Raw genomic sequence first — 20,932 nt, forward strand, 5'->3', positions numbered from 1 at the left:
GTTCAGTCGCTCAGTCATGTCCAACTCTTTGCAGCCCCATGGACTGCAGCGCGCCAGGCCTCCCTGTCCATCACCAACTCCCGGAGTTTACTCAAACTCATGTCCATCGAGTCGGTGATGCCATCCAACCATCTCATCCTCTGTCGTCCCCTTCTCCTCCTGCGGGCATTCAACCTTTTCCAGCTGTGCCCAGAGAAGACGTGACTACAGTAGAAGACTGGTTACAGAGATGCAACACCACTGGCTTCAAAGATGGAGGAAGAGGACCACCAGCAGAGGAAAGTGGGCGCCTCTAGGACCTGAAACAGGCGAGGAAACAAAAGTCCTTCCCTGGAGCCTCCAGACAGGAACCAGCCCTGCTAACACCTTGACCTTAGACCTGTATTTTGCAGAACTGTGCAATAATATATTTCTGTGGTCTTAAGACAGTAAATGTGGTAATTTATTACAGTAGCCGTAGGAAACTGACATAGCTCTCAAAGTCTAGAGGTCAAAATGAGAGTCCAGTGAGCATAAAGCCCAAAGCAGGGGGACTTGGGAGCAGACATTCTGGAATGAACACTGATCCTTTGATTCATGTGATAACTGTGGGTCTACTAGACATGTGTGTGTGTGTGTGTGTGTGTGTGTGTGTGTTTATGCATGCGTGTGAGTGGGCATATTTGTCCTGGCCAGAATACAGAGCTTTGCAAGCTGGAGAGACATGGCCTGCTCTGGGCAGAAACCAAAATTCCAGACTACTGGGAAAGCTTTATATCCTATTACTTACAGTCCGTCATCCAGACATATCTGTTCCAATTTGGTACTTAATTTTCCTTGTCTGGTCCTATTATTTTTATCAGGAGGTTTGAAAGAGGATGGGATTATATTTCCAGTACATCTGCTATGTTCCTGAGTACCAGCGTTGATGCATATCTATACACGAGCTCATTTGGTCTTCACAAATGACAGTTGTTAGAGGATAGTGATGATGCAAATCTGCTCTCTGACTGCGTTGTGTGTTGCTCAGAAGCACAGTGAAAGATGTTGGGAAGGATTCATGAGATCAGGTGAGATCAGGTTGGTGATTGATCTGGGGGTACTAAAATTCTGTACCCAGAGTCAAGGGAAAAGAGGAATATGATGAAAACCAAAGACTGGGAGACTAGGGCTTCCAGGATGAAGAAGCAGGAATGAACAAAATCTGACCCTTTCCTCCCAGGTCGCAGCCACATCCTTGATGAGACACTTGACTTGTTCTTCTGAGATACAGTAAGGTCATGTGTATGGAGACAGTTTGTAAACTGAAGGCTGGGGGCATATGAGTTATTATTAGGAAATGTTAGTATAGTTGCTCTTTCAAAGAAGGGGAAAATTGTATATTTATAAGAAGTTGGTGGTGCTGGTTTAGCTGCTAAGTTGTGTTCGACTCTTGTGATCCTATGGACTGTAGCCCAAGCTCCTCTGTCCATGGGATTTCCCAGGCAAGAATACTGGAGTGGGTTGCCATTTCCTTCTCCAGGGGGTCTTGCATCTCCTACCATTGGCAGGTGGATTCCTAACCACTGAGCCACCAGGAAAGCCCCTTATAGGAAGTTACCAGGGCAAGTATTTTTGTTTTTTCCTTAAAATATGTTTTTAAGAGTGAATGTAGCATCTTCACATACATCCTGTCCCAAGAGATAATTGGACCTTTTCCCTGTGCAGAAGCTTAGCCCACAACATTCAGATAAATGTTTTGTCTTTCTCATTGTGTAATGTTTGATGGATACAAAAGCCTTTCTGTAATACACACTTAAATGTGTGCATGCTCAGTTGCTTCCATCATGTCTGACTCTGTGTGACCCTTTGGACGGTGACCCACCAGGCTCCTCTGTCCATGGGATTTTCCAGGCAAGAATACTGGAGTGGGTTGCCATGCCCTCCTCCAGGGGATCTTCCCGACTCAGGGATTGAATGCATGTCTCTTGGTAGGCGGGTTCTTTACCACTAGCGCCACCTGGGAAGCCCATATTACTTAAGGTAGTAAGTATCATAATAAAGGACTTCCCTGGTAGCTCAGACAATAAATAATCTGCCTGCACTACGGGACACCTGGGTTCGATCCTTGGGTCGGGAAGATCCCCTGGAGGAGGGAATGGCAACCCACTCCAGTATTCTTGCCTAGAGAATCCCATGGACAGAGGAACCTGACCGGCTACAATCTGTGGGATCACAAACAGTCAGACACGACTGAGAGACTAACATTTCATTTTCATCATAATAAAACCAACAGTCACAAACCCACTGCACAGCTGAGGAGCTGGAACATTGTCAATACTGTTGAAACTATTTATGTTTCAACATAAACTATTTCCTCATCCTGCCGAGATGCTTCTTCCCAGAAGTGAAACTGTTCTCTTTATTATTTATCTATTATCCCCTTGCCTTTTAAAAACAATCTTATCACACATGCAAAAATTTTTCTTTTTTTGAGATTTATAAAAATGATTTTGTACTTTATTTAGCTTTTTTAACTTGTCTTCCCCCCAAAATTATGCTTCAGAGGATCATTCATGTTGCCTATAATTGTAGTTCGTTAATTTGTTCTGTGTTTGACCTTGTAAATTTGTTGTTGTTGCTCAGTCGCTAAGTCATGTTTGACTCTTTGTGACCCCATGGACTGCAGCAGACCAGGCTTTTCTGTCCTCCACCATCTCCTGGAGTTCACTGAAATTCACGTCCACTGAGTCAGTGATGCTCTCCAGCCATCTCATCCTTTGCCACCCTTTCTCCTTTTGTGTTCAGTCTTTTCCAGCATCAGGAAAATGATGACTGACTTTTCTAATGAGTCATCTCTTCACATCATGTGGCTAAAGTATTGAAGCTTCAGCATCAGTCCTTCCGATGAATATTCAGGGTTTATTTTCTTTAGGATTGACCATATGCCACCATTTATCTGCTCTCCTTCATGGAGATTGGATTGATCCCTTTTCAGTTTTTTATTATTTTATTATACATTTTTTTGGTCTTAAAAATAACATTGCTGTTAACATTCTTGTATATCTCTTGGAGCACATGTACAAGGGGATCTTCGTGGTATGTTCTTGGAGTAGAACTGCTGAGGTGGAAAGTATGTAAATGTTGAGTTTAGTGGAATAATGACGAGTCATTTTCCAGAGTGCTTGTCCAAGTAGCCTCTCCTTCTCCAGTCGTGTTTTAGAGTTCTTGTTGTTCCACATTCTCACCAGCATTTGGTATTGCTGTTCTCCTAAATTTTCAATATAAACATTGTCTTTTCAATATGAAGCAGTATCTTCCCTTGTCATCCTAACTTTCTTTTCCCTAATCACTAATAGGGTTGAACTTCTTTTCCCATTTTTACTTGCCTTTTTGTTACCTTTACTGTGAAATACCTACCATGTTTCTTGCTGTTTATGTTGTGTTTTTCCTTTGTCTCATTGCTTTATAGAGTTAAAAAATACATATCCTGAATACTAATCCTTTTGTTAATTAAATGTGCTCAAAATATATTCTTCCAGCTTAAGGTTTCTATTACTGGTTTCTTTATGATGTCTCTTAAAAAGTGAAAATTTTTTATTTTTAGTTAGTTCAATTTGTTTGTATTTTATGATTATATTGTGTCATGTAGAAAATCCTTTCATACCTCATGGTTACAAAGTGATTCTCCCATATGTTCTTTAATTTTTTTAAGTTTCGCTTCTCACATTTAGTAGTTGATACTTCTGGTTATGATTTTTATAAAAGATGTGAAATATCAGTCCAGTTTCAACTTCTTTTTATATTAATATCCAGTTGCCTTCAGACAGGTTTTATAATAGTTTATTTCCCATTGCTTCCCTGATAGCTCAGTTGGTAAAGAATCTACCTGCAATGAGGGTTCGATCCCTGGGTTGGAAAGATCCTCTGCAGAAGGGAAAGGCTGCCCACTCCAGTATTCTGGCCTGGAGAATTCCATGGACAGTATAGTCCATGGGGTTGCAAAGAGGTAGACACAAATGAGTGACTTTCACTTTCACATTTCCCATTGAAATAAGACATCTCTGTCAAGTTTATATGTGCGTGGGTCTGTTTCTGGGCTCTCAATTTTGTTCTATTTATAATGTGTCTTAATTACTAAAACTTTAGAATAAGTCCTAGTATCTTAATAGGGCAATTCCTGCTCACCCTGTTTCTTTTTCCTGTGAAGGGTCTTGATTATTTTCTTCCATGTAAGTTTTAGTATCAGTTTGTCAAAGTTTCTTTAATATGCTATTGGGATGTTTTGCTTAGAATTGACATACTTTTCTCTTCATGGGCATAGTATATAAATCTCCACTTATTTATGTCTTTTAAAATGTCTTTCAATAAAGTTTTCTCCATACATGCCCTGTACATCTTTTGTTTTATTTCTATGTACTTTATTTTTGGCTGCTGATATATAAAACTGTGGTCAATTTTTGTATAGTTGCCTTATGTCCAGTCATCTTGCTGAACTCTCTTATCAAGTCTAGTAACTTTTCTAGCTTCTTTTGAGTTTTCTTTGTAGATTGATAAATTCTTTGGGATCTGAATTTTTTGCTTCTTGCTTCTGTTACTTCTTTCCCATGGAGGATGTTTCCTTGTATGTTTAATGATTTTTTTTTTTGTAATTGTGAGTGTTTGTATAGTGGAACTTATTGAAATTGTTGAGAACCTGACTTGAAGATTCTTTTCTTTAGAGAGGATTCGTGGGTGCTTCTTTGGGGAGCCAGGTGGATGCTAATGTTTTGAAGCCATTTCAGCCCCTTTTGAGAGCCCAGGAAAGAGTCCCTGAATCAGCTTTCCTGTCTTTTGTTGTCCCCAGGCTGTTTTGATTCCAGCACCGCTATATGCATTTTTTTCTGGGGCAACTCTGCTCTTTTTGTTTGCTCGCTGTTCATGTTTTTTTTTTTCCAGTTCACAAATCTTTTTTTGTTTTTGTTTTCCCCCTTGGAGATTTCCTTGACTTGCTTTCTAGCACTCTGATGTTTTAAAGCATTCAGTTGTTTTAATGTAACCAGCATCTAGTTGTAATGAAGTAGAAAGCTGTGTAAGTATTTAGATGATGGACGTTCTTGACTTTTATTTCAACCAGATTAACATCAAGTTAATTATCTGAATATGTTCCAGTTTTTTTTTTTTTTTTCTTTTGTAGCCCACCTCCTGTTTCCTGATCTGAAGTAAGGCTGGTTTGGTGGGAATCTCATATAAGGATAGGATTTGGGGGGAGGGGGCATTGTTTTTTTTTATTTCTGTTTTTGTTTTAAGTGAAGGAGGTGGCTGGAGCCCAAAGGAGCGTCAGCGTGGCCTCTCAGTCTTTCTGCAGTTGGAAGTCTTTGACATTAAACCCTTCTTTACTTGGGCTGCTTTGCTTTTAGTTGAAATCTCCAGTCACAGAGAATTAAATGTCAAGGTGGTTTTGTGATGTGGAAAATCTCTCTGAGGGAACTGGAAAAAAGCCACAAAGTGCTGTGAATTTCAAGCCTTCCCCAAGGATTAGGAGACCAGGAAACACTGGGCATTATAGCTCTGATTTTTGAAGCTGGGTCTCTAATCACAGTGGATGTGTCTGTCACAAAGAATGAAATACGTGACTTTTTCCTTCGATAAGGAGAATGTTGCATTCATTAACCTGCCCGCTGCCTCCTTCATTCCTCTGGGCTGCATACCCTTTCTCTGCCCTGCCACAACTTCCTGCACTCACCTCATCACAGCACTTAATCACAGTCTCTTGAAATTTCTAGTTTACTTCCCCTCCCCCGCCATTAACCGGTAAACATCTTGAGTAAACAGATCCCTCATTAACCTGTAAACATCTTGAGTAAATAGATCGTGTATGCTTTGTCTTTGCAGTTCAGAGGCTGGAATGGTATTTGCAGCGCGGTAGCTGCAGGGTTAGGAACAGGACTTATCACATTCCACTTGCCTTAATCTTTTCAGGCAGATAGAACTTTCAGACACAATTCAGTCCCACCCCAGCATTACTGATTGGCAAATCTCTCTCTTCTATCACTCTGGATTATCGACCTTCTTAAATTTAATTCAAAAGTAATTAATTCTTAATTTCTTTATAAAAGTGACAGCCCCGATTGTTATCATTACTAGGGCCTGAAGGGTTAGGCTTGGATATCAGTGGTTCTCTGAAAGTGTCTGAAGGGAGCATCTGAGTTACGTTTACAGTTCAATTGATAGTCCTGGATGCTGATATAGCATTTGGCAGTATATTAATTATGATTTATTGTTCATGTGAAAAACTCAGATTTATGGAGCAATTATTATGTTCCAGGCACTGTGCTCCTGCTCTACATGCATTACGTCATTCATCCCTTACTCACTGTGCAAAGGCGTAGAGTGACCTTACAGTTGCCTTGCAGCTGGAGCTCAGAGGTCACGACTCTCATGAAAGTCCCAATTGCTAAGTGGAAGGACTAGGAGTTTAGTTTGGGCTTCTTGACCTCAAAGCCTGAGGCTTTAATCAATGTGCTATAGCATCTCTCAATATATAAATGAATATATATATATATAAAACTTCCTGGTAGGTAGCCTTATTATTTTTGGAAAGATTAGGCAGCTTGTCAAGTGTATGTAGTTAGTAAACAACAAAGCTGGATTTAAGCTAAAATGGTTCGTGCTCATTTCTCTATTCCCACTCTTACTGTACTTGTACTAAATGCCATAGCAATAGTTTCCAAATGTGTGTGTATAAATGAAACGATGCCTCAGAAGCCAATGAAATCAAATTTTTTAAAGTACTGAAAGAAAATAAAATGTCCATCTAGAACTCCCAGAAAAGATGTCATTCATAAATGAAGGTGAGACAAAGCCTATTAAGACAATAAAAACCTAAAAACTTATTGCCAACTTATCAGCTTTAAGAAGAGTATCAAAGAATGTTCTTCAAGCAGAAAGAATATTGTCCCAGATGGAAATATGAAAATGCAAAAATAAATGAAGGCTAGCATAAAGGTTAAATAAGTAGGTTTATAATTACTAACCATACAAAGCAGTAGTAGTAAATATCTTAGAAAATTTAAAGAATTTATAGAATTAAAAATAAATTCCAAAATCATGCAAAAGGCCGAGGGATTAATGGACTTAAATCATTGTATGGTTCTAGTATTATCATGAAAGTATTAGACATTAAAATTTGAATAAGACTACTATTTCAAGGATACATGTGTAGTCTCTAGGCTAGTTGTGAAAAGAATAGTGTGAATATTTAACTAGTCAGTTAATAAAGGAAAAAGATAGAATAATAAGAATATTTGATCATAAAATGAAAATTCAAAAAGGAAACTGAAATAGATGTGTCAAATAGAAAAGAAATAGTAAGGTGGTAAATATAAATCTAAATATAATACTAATTAAATTTAAATGAACTATATTATCCAATAGAATAATAATATTATCATACAGTACCTAAGAAAAAAATCCATGAGAGACAGAGACACAGTTTAAATAGTTTAAATTTAAACTGTGTCAGAGGTTAAAAATAAAGGATTAGGAAAAATATCAATCTTAACTGAAACAAAGCGTGGTTAGCTATCCTGCTGTCACACAAAATAACTGTAAGGCAAGAGGTATTGGTAGAAATTAAAAAAGGATATTTCATAATCATAAAAGTCAATCAACAAAAAATATATCACAATCTCAAGTCTGTATGCACTCAACAACATAGCTTCATAGTATATATAGCAAAAGTTGAGAGAACTAGCAGAAACAAATAAATTCACAGTCAGTTTGGCATTCTTTTTTACATACTTCTTTCTATAACTGTTAGAGAAAGCAGATAAAAAATCAAGGATGCAGAAGACCGGAACAACATAGTTAATCAGTTAAGCTCAGTTGCTTTAGTCGTGACCTGCTCTTGGCGACCCTAGAGACTGTAGCCCAGCAGGCTCCTCTGTCCATAATAATCTCTAGGCAAGAATGTTGGAGTGGGTTACCATGCCCTCCTCCAGGAGATCTTCCTGGCCCGGGGATCAAACCCATGTCTCATGCCTCTCCTGCATTGCAGGCAGATTCTTTACCACTGAGCCACCAGGAAAGCCCAACATTTGTTCAAAATTATATGTGTGGAACATTGCATGCAGCAGTCACAGAACTGCAGTGAGTTTTAGTGCACATGGAACGTTAGCCAAAGCTGCCTACATGCTGAGCCATAAAGGAAGTCTCAACAAAGGATTTATGATTCACCATGATTCAAAGTATGTTCTCTGTTCACAATGAAAGTAAACTAGAAACCAGCAGTAAATAGATAACCGGAAAACCTCTAGTACCTGGAAATTTAAAATTGTACTCTTAAAATAGTTCATTATCAAAGAAGAAATCACAACTGAAATTCGTATTTTGAACTGAATCCTAAAGGCCCTGAGGCAAGAGAGAGTGTAATCAGTATCAGGAATTGAAAGAAAGAGCATGGAAAACAAGAGGTAAGCAAGGGTTTTGTAGAATACGATGAAGAATTTGGTCTTAATGCTAAGATAAGAGTGATATTTTAAGCAGGGGGTGATGTGATAATATTTCATTAAGAAAAGTAAGCCTCTGACTACAGGATAGATTGAAGGGCAGTTTAAATTTCAGAAGACCGTTTGGAGGCAACTGCAGTAGTCCTGGCCGGAGAGAACGGGCTGGATGGTGGCAGTGCTGCTGGGGGGCGTGGGAGGTTCTAGAAAGCTCTGGGAGGTAAAATTGACAAAACCTGGTGATGAATTCAGTATCAGGGAGAAAGGGAGGCTGGGGAACCAAGGAGGACTCTGGGATTTTGTTGCCCTGGGTGGATGGCAGTATTTTTCCTGGGGCAAGGGCTCCCAGGTTGGGGTACAGAGTGGACGAAGTGAATCAGTTGGTTTGGGTGCAGGTTCAGTTTGAGACGTGGCTGAGATGCTAAGTGGAGAGGTCAGATAGGCAGGAGGACAGGATGCAGGAGTGCAGGTCAGAAGAGAGGGCTGAACCACCCAAGCAATTAATCACCCTTCGGACGCAAGTGTTGAATTGGTTCATGTTTGTTTTTTATTAAGTTTGAGAAATTATTATTTGGTTTTCATTCTTTTTTTTCCTCACTCCCCTTTCCTTTGGAGAACTTGTTTGAATTGTTCTTTCCATCCCTTTTTGTTTATGTGCTTCTTTTGAGCATGCTAAGTTGTGTCTGACTCTTTGCAACCCCATGGACTGTAGCCCGCCAGGCTCCTCTGTCCATAGGATTTCCCAGGCAAGAATACTGGAGTGGGTTGCCATTTCCTGCTCCAGGAGATCTTCCTGACCCAGGGATCGAGCACGTGTTTCTTGCGTCTCCTGCACTGGCAGGCAGATTCTTGACCACTGTGTGACCTGGGAAGCCCAGCTGCTTTTGAGAGGCTTCCTAAATTCATCTCCACTGTGCAGGATACACCCCTCCTCTCTGCCGCCTGCCTGGCGGGGTCACCATGGGGCATGATCAGCAGAAAAACAGATGGCAAAGGAACTAAGGATGCAAGCCATTGGGAAATGATTTGAATGTGGGAAACAGGTTGCTATTTGGGGTGAAGATAATTTTCCAGTGCAAAGGATCTGAGCACTTGCTGAAGTGCCTTTCAGAAGGTTTGCTTATTAGGCCTTCACACGCAGGCATGCGCCCAAGTCCTTAAGCTCCCTGGGAGGAGCGTGCTACTTGATAAATCCTGGCTTCCAGCAGGTACTCACACAAAGCTGGTGGGCAGGCGAAAGAAGAAGGGAGAAGGTTCAGCTGAAGATTAGTTCCCAAGCTTGTGTAAAAGCATCTAAGAGTAGTAACTTCTGGGTTTCCCTGGTAGCTCAGATGGTAAAGAAGAGCAGGAGAACGGGGTTTGATCCCTGGGTCAGAAAGATCCCCTGGAGAAGAGAATGGCAACCCACTCCGGTGTTCTTGCCTGGAGAATCCCATGGACAAAGGAGCCTGGCAGGGGAACCTTCTTGCGATCTATCTGGATCCTGAGTCCAAGGAGATTTCACAGTCAGAAAACAAGGATTCCGAATGCTTCAGCTGGTGGAATGTTCGAAGACATTAGTCCACTGGTGCTTTTAGTTCCAATATTTTAAAAAATTTAAAAAGGAAGATGCTCGGGAAGACTTTTCTCCATTGCTTTAACAAATAATGTTATAAAAAACTGAGGCAGAGGGGGGGAAAAAGTCTTTTTTTTTTTTTTTTGCCTAGCCTACCACATTGACCTCCATGCTGGGAAGTCAAATTTTGGCTCTTTTTCCCTCAGTAATTTCTGTGCAGTAGGATGTGGTGACAGGGGTCTGGCTTGGGGCCCGGATATCTCTGGATTATTGCTGAGGGTGGGGTCAGGGAATTGTCTGCCCGGCTCTGACAGCCAAGGAGAAACCTACTATCTCTCAGAGACTCAGGCTGCTGTGTTTGTGGTTGGTGGGATCTCATTTGTTACGTTCCCAAATCAGTTTTCCAAATGGTTTCTAGACTGACTTTTCCACTTTTACTGAGATTACTTTTCTGTGTGGAACTCTTCTATTGTGTGTGACGTCAGTGTTCAATATAAACAAACATTCAAGTATTCGTGGATCTTTATGTGCGTGACAAAGTTTTAATGTTTATTGGGGGCCAAGCGTTATCCTAAGTGTTTAAAGGGTATGAAACCATTTACCGCTTACATTAATATTTTAAGCTTGGTGCTTTTGTGATTCCCATTTTATGGATGAATAAACTGTAGCATAGATGGGTCACTGAACTAGCTAAGGCCACAGGGAGGGTGAGGGTTGGGCCAGGGTGTGACCCCACGCTGTCCACCTCTGGGACCCACTTTGCCCTTTGCTGTACCTCTGTGTGGAGGAGGGAAACCTTTTGAAGTGCGTAGTCCCAATGATGTTTTATTTTTTCTTAGGAGTGACTGGGTGACCTCCTATAAGGTCATGGTGAGCAATGACAGCCATACGTGGGTCACTGTTAAGAATGGATCTGGAGACATGGTGAGTCCCCTCTAACCATGCCCTGGGGATCTGGCTGTCAGGGCTCTCCAGAGAGAGGCAGTGGACACCCAGCCAGTGTTTGCACCTGGATGTTGGCTGATTCTGTGCCAACTCAAACCAACCATCCAGTCTCATGGATGATGACCCGATTTCCATGCCCTGAAACTCAGAACCACGTGGTCCGCATTCAGGGCTCGTGTAAAAGTCAGAGTTGCTGGGATGTGGTATCTTTCGCAGGTCACAGGTCAGCCCTGGAAGATCAGTGGCATGTGGGTTATGTTGGTGCCCACACGGCTCTTCAGTTATAATAGTTCCTGAGCTTACTTTAATTACCTGGTCTTTCAGCTCCCTGCCTCCCTCCAGGTTAGCCAGTTCTGATCCTGTCACCCTCTCTCTCGGGTTCTCAAGTTCCTATCACAGTGCTCAGTATCGTCCACAGTCTGCCTGCAGCCTCTGTTTTGACCTTCTTTCCCATTCTCAGCCCCCTCCTTGTACCCACTCCTCTGTGTTCCAGTAAAAGTGAGACAGTTGCTCTTCTGCTGAATCCAGTATCTGGGCTCCTCCAGCCATCACTTCCTTTCCTCTAGAATCCCTCCCATTCCTGCATCTCGAGTTTTCCTTCAAGGCCAATTCAAACAGCACCTCATCCCCAAAGCTTCACCTGGTTTTTCCTTCTTCCAAAATCCCAAAGTTCTGTGGCTGTCTCTCTGCCATGACGCTAATAGATTGCACCTATGATATCTAAGTTTAACCCTCCTCCTCCTCCCTGCTCCACCCCCATTAGATGGGTGCTTCCTGAGAGCAGGGTCCAGGCCTGATCCATTTCTCCTCCCCATCCGCCCCCCCGCCCCAAATGCCAACCTCACATTTAAGTGTGCCTTAATGAGATCTTGTGGACTGAGTGAATTACTGACTCTTTCATGACTTGATAATCAAGCTCTAAAAGAGTCTCCTTTTCCCCCTTGTGCATACATAGATATTTGAAGGAAACAGTGAAAAGGAGATCCCTGTATTGAACGAGCTGCCTGTCCCCATGGTGGCACGCTACATCCGCATAAACCCCCAGTCCTGGTTCGATAACGGGAGCATCTGCATGAGGATGGAGATCCTTGGCTGCCCATTGCCAGGTGGGTCCGCCCTTCTGTGCTTCCTGCAGGGAGGGAACGCCAGTGGAAGACAGGTGCTTTGCCAGCAAGGTGAATAAAAATAAGCCACACAGTCTTTTTCTCATCTAAGAAAATTACCACATCTATTGCAGAATATTTAGAAAACATAGGTAAACAAAAAGAAAATGAAAATCTCCCAGAACCCCACTCAGAAACACTATGACCATTTGGGGTATTAGGGTAACATACCAGCTGTGGTTTTGTCCACTGGGACTTTACGATGATGCTTATTTCAAGGTTGAAAATTCACCCAGCGCTGCTGCTCAGAAGCAGGCAAAAAATTACATAAAATTTTTTTGGTAACATGTTTGTTGCCTTTGAGTGCTCTTGCCACACGGTTAGAGGACGTGGCAGAAGTTGATTTCAAACTTGATCATGTATATAGTCTTTTTCGATTTACGTGGTGAAGTCTCTTTCTGTTTAAGTACCTTCACTTGGATGTCTGTATCTTTGGGTGCTTGTTCCTTTAGGTTGTCTTCCCCTTGCCCTGTTTTCACATGATGGAATTGGGTGTAACCCCAGGGTAGAAGGAAAAAAAGGGCTTGAATTAACATGCACTTTTTGCATGTGGACCTTTGCTGGTGTCTGCTCTGGTCAAGCTAATCTGGTCTGGTTTGCAGTTCTGTCGGCCTTTCAGAACCTAGGGATTTGTGCCTGTACAGAGCCTTTTGTGGGCTTCCCTGGTGTCTCAGATGTTAAGAATCTGCCTGCGATGCAGGAGATCCAGGTTTGACCCCTGGGTCAGGAAGATCCCCTGAAGAAGGGCATGGCAACCCACTCCAGTATCCTTGCCTGGAAAATCCCATGGACAGAGGAGCCTGGCGGGCTAGAGTCCTTGGGATCACAAAGAATCAGACACAGCTGAGCTACTGACACCACTACCACTGCTGGAGCCTTTTGTGGAGGCGTCTTCATCCTCACCAGACATCTCCGGGGGCAGGAAGCTGGCCTCCAGGACATTCCTAAGGTCTTTCACCAGAGCCTCTAGGAATTTCCACCTCCTGTCCACCCACAGTCAGGCCACAGCAAACAAGGAGCACAGCTTTGGGTTATCTCTACAATACTTCCTCCTCCAGGGAAGTCTCAGCATTCTTGTCTTATCTGAAACACACGCCTTACTGTCTCTGAGTTCCCCCTGCCAGGAGGAGGGTACCACCAGCCCTAATGCTCTCAGGTGCCTCTATACCCATCATACTATTTCTGTAGCCATCCCACCCCCACACCGTAAATTTATACTTACTGAGTTTTCGGAGCTATTTCATATCATTTATTGCTTTTCCCTCAACCCTCTGCTATCCATGAATTTACTCAGAACAAACTCTATATTGAGAAAGACAAGTCTGCTCACGTGCCATCTACTTACCCTCCCACCAGACAGATTCTTTGTTCCTTATTTGTACTTATTAGATTACAAACTTTTTTCATGTCACTAACACTATTAGAGACCATCTATCTTGGTAGGTGTTTTTATCCACCATATCTCAGGTTTTCAAACTGCCTCTTATAGTTGGAAATTCAGTTGTTTGATTGAAAAATTGGAAATATAGTCAGAAAATCAGTTTGATTCTAAAGAATTTCACAGTGGACATCTTCATTTGTTTCATTATGCATGTCCAAAATTATTGGGTGAATTATGGGATTACTGCTTAAATTAGATGATGGGACAAAAGACCCTGATGCTGGGAAAGATTGAAGGCAGGAGGAGAAGAGGACAACAGAGGATGAGATGGTTGGATTCAATGGACATGAGTTTGAGCAAACTCCGGGAGATGGTGAAGGACAGGGAAGCCTGGCGTGCTGCAGTCCATGGGGTCGCAGAGTTGGACCCAACTGAGCAATCAAACAACAACGAGAGGTGGGATTGCTGGTGGGAAAGCAGTGTGTGTTTTCAAGGCTGGTCCAGAGAAAACGTGAAGGCCTCCCAGTGTGGGACCTGGGCCCCCTTCTGTGGCTCATTCATCCTGGGGTGGCGATCACAGGGCCCGCCCGCTGCCTCCAGGGTCCCGCTGGGCTTTGCTGAGCTCACTGTGTCTGCAGACACAGACCCAGGCCGGGGACTGTGAGGCCGGCTTTGTGCCTGGTTGCTCAGTGTGGCCTCACTCTGCTTGCTTTAAAGAGCAGGGTCACAGTTTCTCTCTGAGGGCAGGGATTCATCTGTGGTTGGTTAAGGGCAAAGGGCAGCCTGTGAGAGTCTCATGAAATAAATATTTTCCTGTGAAGTTATTCTTGGGGTGTGTGTGTTTGAAGACAGGTCCTGGGGGCAATTTAAACACAAAGACAGAGTTACAGTGTGAAATCTGGACGGGTTTCAAGAATGGCCTTGGAGTGGTTCTATTTTCCAACCCCAGATATTTAGGGCTGTTTTTCTTCTAAAAGTTACTTAGCAGTCTGCCCAGAGGGGAGCTGGCCTTTGTACATGCCACCTGGTGGTCACATCTGAGGTCCTGGGGTGGCTCGGGGGTCCCCAACATCCATGTGGGAAGGGGAGTCTTGCTCATTTGCTTTGCTGTCGACACGGTTCCTTTGTGCAAGTTAATGAAGCCAGGGGTGACCCAACCAAGTCAGTCACTCAGCCCAGCGTGACTGGTGCTGGTAATGCAACTGCCCAGTATCTGTTCTTCCTGCAACTCTTGTTCATGAAAAATTCATTTACCTTTGCTTCTGCTTCTCTTTGTTCTGTCCTCACTGTCTTCCTGTGAACCCTCAGGTTGGGGCAGAGGAAGGAGAAGAAGCTTTTTAAGTCTTCATGAATAATGTTTTTAGAAATTTTTGAACTAGAACATGAACTACCTTATACAGGGCCAATTCATTAGCAAAGACCCTGATGCTGGGAAGGATTGAAGGCAGGAGGAGAAGGGGACGACAGAGGACAAGATGGTTGGATGGCATCACCGATTCAATGGACTGAGTTTGAGCAAACTCCAGGAGATGGTGATGGACAGGGAGGCCTGGCGCGCTGCAGCCCAGGGGGTCACAGAGAGTCGGACACGACTGACTGACTGAACAACAGCCACAGCAAAAAAGCTCAAAACTCATAGAAAAGGGAGAGGGCTGTTTAATGGTTATAGTTTCAGTTTTGTAAGATGAGGATGTTCTAGAGATCTGTTTCTACAAGAGTGTGAATATATGTAGTGCTACTCAACTATACTTTTGAACATGGTTAATCAGAGGGTTTCCCGGACTCGGGTGAGCAGCCTGGTGGAGATGCTGTGAGGTGGGGTTGTGTGAGACGGGGCAGAAGATAAGAACAAATGATGGCTCTGTGCTGATGCGGCGAGGTCGGGTTACATGAGATGGGGTAGAAGATACACGAACGACGGGCTGCCCCCTCCTTGGAGCCACGTGGAGCTGTGGGTTTGATGGTTTCACTCACAGTAATGACCTACAATCAAAACAAGCTCTGCCAGGGGTCCATGTCTCCCCTTATTCCTCTTGGAGCGACCTTGTCCTGAGAACAGTCGGGCGGGGCTGGACAGGTGCAGCTTCTTCTCATTAGGGAGCCAAGCACCTTGCGGAAGGGGCTTGGCGCCGTTTGCACTGGTGGCAGGTCATCTGTGCTCAGGAGTCTCTGCTGGGGTATCAGGGCTTATGGTGATCATAAGGCCCTGAGTGAAAGTGAAAGTGTTAAGTCACTCAGTCATGTCCGACTCTGTGTGACCCCATGGACTGTAGCCCACCAGGCTCCTCTGTCCATGGGATTCTCCAGGCAAGAATACTGGAGTGGGTTGCCATGCCTTCCTCCAGGGGATCTTCCCCACCTGGGCATTGAGCCCAGGTCTCCTGCCTTGCAGACAGGGAAGCCCCATAAGGCTTTAGTAGTGGGCATTTCCTTGGGTGAGGGGCTGGCCTCGTGTCAGGGAAGGAAAAGGGCTGTGGTGGCTGCATTTCTGGTGTCCCGTTAGTCCTCAGAGAGCACTTTGAGGTCAGCCATTGTTTTCCTTTTTAAATGAGGTGAAACTAACATAACATGGAATTAAACATGTTAAAGCATACAGTGCCACTTTGTGTATTCACAAGATGGTGTGATTGCTGGCTCTCTCTGGTTTCAGAACTTTGTCATGGACCCCAAAACACCCTGAACCCACTTTCAAATCACTTGCAAATCCCCTTCCTACATCTCTGGGTAACCTCTAATCTGCAGTGTCTATGGATTCACCTGTTCTGGTAAAGTATATCATGAGCTCAGGGACTGTAGATAGCAGTGAGCCCCTGGTCCAGCAAAGGTAGCCCTTTCCTCTCCCAGTTGAGAACTCCCTCCCATCAAGCAAGATCCCAGCCCCCAGAGCAGCAAACAGCTGAGCGGAATGGTCCAAGAGCCGGGGTGTTCCCTTGGATGTCCGCTAATGGGGTTTGGTCTGCAATTATGACCATCCAGTGAAGTGAGCTGGTGCTGGCTTTGGGAGGAGAATAGCGTGTCCATGTCATTGAGGAGCCGGGGATATTCAGGGTGTGGAGTCATTTCCAGGGCTGCCGTAACTCAGCACCAAAAACTGGGTGGCTTCGGATAACAGAGTTACCATCTCACAGTTCTGGAGGCGAGAAGTCCAAGATCAAGGTGTAGCAGGGCGGTTTCTTTGGGAGACCGTGAGGCAGCGTCTGTTCTTGCCTCTCCCGTGGGCTGCTGGAGGTCTGCTGTCTGATTTTTGATGCTCCCCAGCTTGTGGGTGCCTCACCCCCGTTTCCGCCTGCATCGTCACATGGTGTCCCCTGAGTGCTTCTGTCTGTGTTCACCTTTCCGCTTTGGATAGACACAGTCCTAATGGAATAGGGCCCACCCTAAGCACCTCATTTATTCCTGATTAGCCCTGTAAAACCCCTCTCTCCAAGTAAGGTCGCGTTCTTAGGTAGGTCCTGGGGGTTAGGACCAACATATCTCTTTGGGGTGGGGACAGCACTCCACCCAAAATGGGCTGAATGAGTAGACCTGTTGGGATGGAGCAGAATTTTGAGTTGTTGAGTAAGAGAAGTGAGGTGGGGAGGAGTTTGTAGACTCCACACTCCCCGTCTGGAGTCTATTCCCGTAACTAAGGTGTTCCAGAAGGAATCAGCTGGCTTTCAGTACATCTGATGCATGAAGCCGGCCACATAAAAGGAATCAGGAGGCTGATTCTCCAAAGCGCCCTCTGTGAGAATAAGGTCTTGCAGACTGAATCAGGACTTCTGCTTCATATGTCGGAAGTGCTGCTCAAATTCGCTGAAGTAAGGAGGGGGAGAAAAGGAAAATTTTAGTTCACAGTAATAAGAGTTCCAGAGGTAGATGTGACTCTGGCTTCAGGCAAGAAAGGATCGACAATCTCGGGGTCTTCTTGATGCAGTCAGGGCTCCCCTCCTCACCAGCTTGCAGTCAGGGAGCTTGGCCACTAACACCCCGAGCTCATCCATGTGAGTTGACTCCGGCAGGAGGCCCTCCTCCTTTGGCTCTGGGAGGAAAGTCATCTTACGAGCCCAGCTTGTATCCTGGGATCATCTCTGAGCCAGTGGCTGTGGCCAGAACATGTGTACTTTCACTGGCTGGACCTGGGTCACATGCCCATCCCTGTGAGTGTTGGGCGAGTCTGTTCCATCAGACGCATCTGGAATAGATTTCACACAGGAGATAGGGATTCTTTTATCCACAGAAGAAAAAAGAGGACAGTGGGTTTGGCTGAATAACGGGGCATGCCTGCAGACTCTGGGCCCCAGGGTGGGGTGGCTGGGCTTGGTTCTCACTTATTACCTACAGTGTTGAGCTCCTAGGAGGGTCTCAGTTAAACTTCATCCAATCAGAATAAGTGGAGAAGTAAAGAAGCATTTGGACAAAAGGTGGAAGGTGGAACGTTGTGAAAAATGCTCACCTGGGGTTCCGAGACAGTTCTGGAACTTGGACCTGTATCCTCAGACAAATTGGTTAGTCTCAGGGAAGGAAGTTACAAAACATGGAGATATTTCATATGTACAGTTCTGAGCTTTCCTTCAATCCTTTTTAAGAACCTTGAAGGCATAACTTGTGTTTGAAGACAAAAGGGGCTTTGCCAGAAGAATTCTAGAAAGAGGTTCTGGGGACTTGGAGGGTGGTGAATAGCTCTGAGGAATCAGCTTATGGGTACATTCAGTGTCAAGTCTTGTGAAAAATGTGCTTGACTTTGAAACCGACAGGTTTGGAAATCAAAGGACAAGTGGCTTGCCGGAGAATGCAGTCAGTCTGCCCTTCCCAAAGGAGAGAGCTTGGAACAGAACTGGGGCCTTGTGCTAAACCCGAGTTGCTTTTGCTTCTTTTCTGAACAGAATACCAGCTTGCCCCAACCCCTACCCCTGCGTACATTATTTGCTTCTAATAGTGTTACTGGAAACCCTTTTGTGATTATTAAAAGCCACCTTTTTGGCCTTCGGGTCAGTATGTGTTTTTCAACCTGTTGCACGTGGCCGCAGTTCTCCAGGGTGAAGCCAGTCTTTAAGGGAATCCCGGGGCTGGTTCCACGTGGCAGTTACACCCTGTGGCCGTGGGATGCAGACAGGTAGCCGGCTCAGGTGATCTCAGGGTGTGTAATATTGCTGGCAGTGTGCTCAGTACTTCAACACGATGCTTCTCAAGCTTCTGGATTTTTTAAAAATGTGGATTCTGATTCAGTAGGTGTAGACTGGTTCTTGCAAGCAGCTGGTGTTGCTGGTCTGTGGCCTTGTTTGGTGGCACGAATTGAGACTTTCCATTCCTGACCCCACTGGGAGCAATTGTTCCTCCTTCCATGACCCGCCATGGCCACCACCTGCAAACTGTCCTTGGAGCCACTTGGATCAGACGCCTGCTATGGTTCCAGCTTTGTTCACGTGGTTCCTGAGTTCATAGGTTGACCTGTCTAAAGTACTGTGTGCTCTCTATATTGCAAGGAGACCTAAGCTGATCATGATTCCTGGCTGCATGGAGATGGAGGTGAAGGTCGTCAGCCTGGCTGAGGCTCTGTAGACCTCGCAACTTTTTGTCAGGTCAAGAGGGAGTCCTCAGGGCCCGTGGGATGGTCCTTTCCCCCTCATCCTTCTTCTAGCTCTTCCTGCTCCCTCTTCCCTCATTTATTCTGAGTGTTCTTTGTTTTTTGGACTTATATAAACAGTATCAGCTTATAAGAATTAAAGAAAGAAGTCAGTGTATACAGAAGAGAATCAAGTCAAGAATAGACGTCTCCTCCCCAGTCCCCAGAGGTCACCACTCTTAATATGTCCTAATCACGCCTGTTAGGGTGCTTTGGCTTCAGCAACAGAAACCCAGCACCCCCTGGCTTAACAGTTCAGGCAGTTCTTTATCTCACGTGACTGAAAGTCCCAGGGGAGGTTCATGGGGATCTAGGGTTGGTTCACTCAGTAACTACTGAGGTTCTCTTCTCACTCTCTCCTCTGTGCCATGAAAGGTCTTGCCTTCAGCGTGGACTAGTAAGAGTGACCACTAACCACTAAGATTGGCTTAGACCAGTCATATTGTACCCCTGCAGCTGAGGGCATGAAGTCAGTTTCCTAGAAGTGGAGAAGCAGGGATTCCCAACAACACAGGACTACTGTTAGGAAGGATGGAAGCGGACTGCATGTTGGGTGAGCAACTGATAGTGTCCACCACACTTCCAAAAATCTCCATGCAGTTGTGATGTTCATTCATGAATTCCTTTATTCATTCACTATCCCTTCCTTCATTTAATGTGTCAGTTTGCCAGACACTAATACTAACAATTTTATATTATTAATATATTATATATAATACATATAATTATATTATAATAAATTGTTAATAGCAATTTATTAACATTGTTAATAAAATAACAATGGCATCACCAACTCAGTGGACAGGAGTTTGAGCAAGCTCTGGGAGATGGTGAAGGACAGGGAAGCCTGACCTGCTGCAGTCCGTGGGGTCACAATGAGTCAGACACGACTGAGCTATTGAACAACAAATACTAACAATGAATCAGTGAGAGAGGTACCACTGTTCCCCTGTTTATGGGTGAAGACATTAAGGAAAAACTGCTCTAGTGATTTATCCAAGGTCACGCAGCTCACGAGTAGAAGAGCAGAGATTGGAACCCAGGCATTCTGGCTCCAGGTCTGTGCTTTTCCCCACTAGGTTAGTTCTCACTCTTAAAATGCTTCTTGAAATTTGGCTCTTTCACCTCTGTGCGAATGCTAGAAGCTGGAGGTTGGGCTATGTCCCCACATGAATCAGGCCCCTAACAGAGCCACCATAAGTAAAGGAATGATGTGGATGAATTCAAAACTATATTTCTGTCCCTAGATCCGAATAACTATTATCACCGACGGAATGAAATGACCACCACCGATGACCTAGATTTTAAGCACCACAACTATAAGGAGATGCGTCAGGTAAGACTCAGGTTTGTCAGAGGGAAACCTGTCTTGTGCCCAGGAGCATATAAGTTTTTGTGTTTTTATGGTTTGTTGAGGCCACACTAAATCTTGTGATTTCGAGGTTAAGAATGCGTTGTTGGGGTTGGGGGGCCTAAAGGAGGCCTCTCTTTCCAGCAGGCGATTGAAGCAGAATTCGAACCCAAAGTTTCTGGTTTAGTACTGTAGTTCTTCCTCCTACGCTGTTGGTGGAAGTGTAAAGTGGTGCAGCCACTCAGGAAAACAGTATGAAGTTTCCTTCAAAAACTAAAAATAGAGCTATACCGTATGACCCCGCAATCCCATTCCTGGGTGTATACTCAGAGAAAATGAACAGTTTAATTTGAAAAGATTCATGTGTCCCAATGTTCATTGCCATGTGTTCATCAACAGATGATTGGCTTTAAACGTTGTGGTATATATATATGTACAATGGAATATTAGCCATAAAAAAAGAATGAGCATTGCCATTTGCAGCAACA

The 20,932-nt window shown here is 44.1% G+C and overlaps 1 protein-coding gene across 2 annotated transcripts in view; it reads left to right on the forward strand.

Moving 5' to 3' along the window:
- Positions 1 to 20,932, forward strand: part of CPXM2 (carboxypeptidase X, M14 family member 2) — a 134,755-nt gene that overhangs the window by 80,167 nt on the left and 33,656 nt on the right. For both annotated transcript variants that reach the window (XM_043476159.1, XM_043476160.1), the window contains 3 exons: positions 10,839 to 10,923; positions 11,900 to 12,050; positions 20,341 to 20,429. In XM_043476159.1, the coding sequence (XP_043332094.1) occupies positions 10,839 to 10,923; positions 11,900 to 12,050; positions 20,341 to 20,429 (325 nt within the window). The remainder of the gene's footprint in view (positions 1 to 10,838; positions 10,924 to 11,899; positions 12,051 to 20,340; positions 20,430 to 20,932) is intronic.

Source organism: Cervus canadensis, chromosome 8 (assembly GCF_019320065.1).
Source record: "Cervus canadensis isolate Bull #8, Minnesota chromosome 8, ASM1932006v1, whole genome shotgun sequence".
Lineage (NCBI taxonomy): Eukaryota > Metazoa > Chordata > Mammalia > Artiodactyla > Cervidae > Cervus > Cervus canadensis.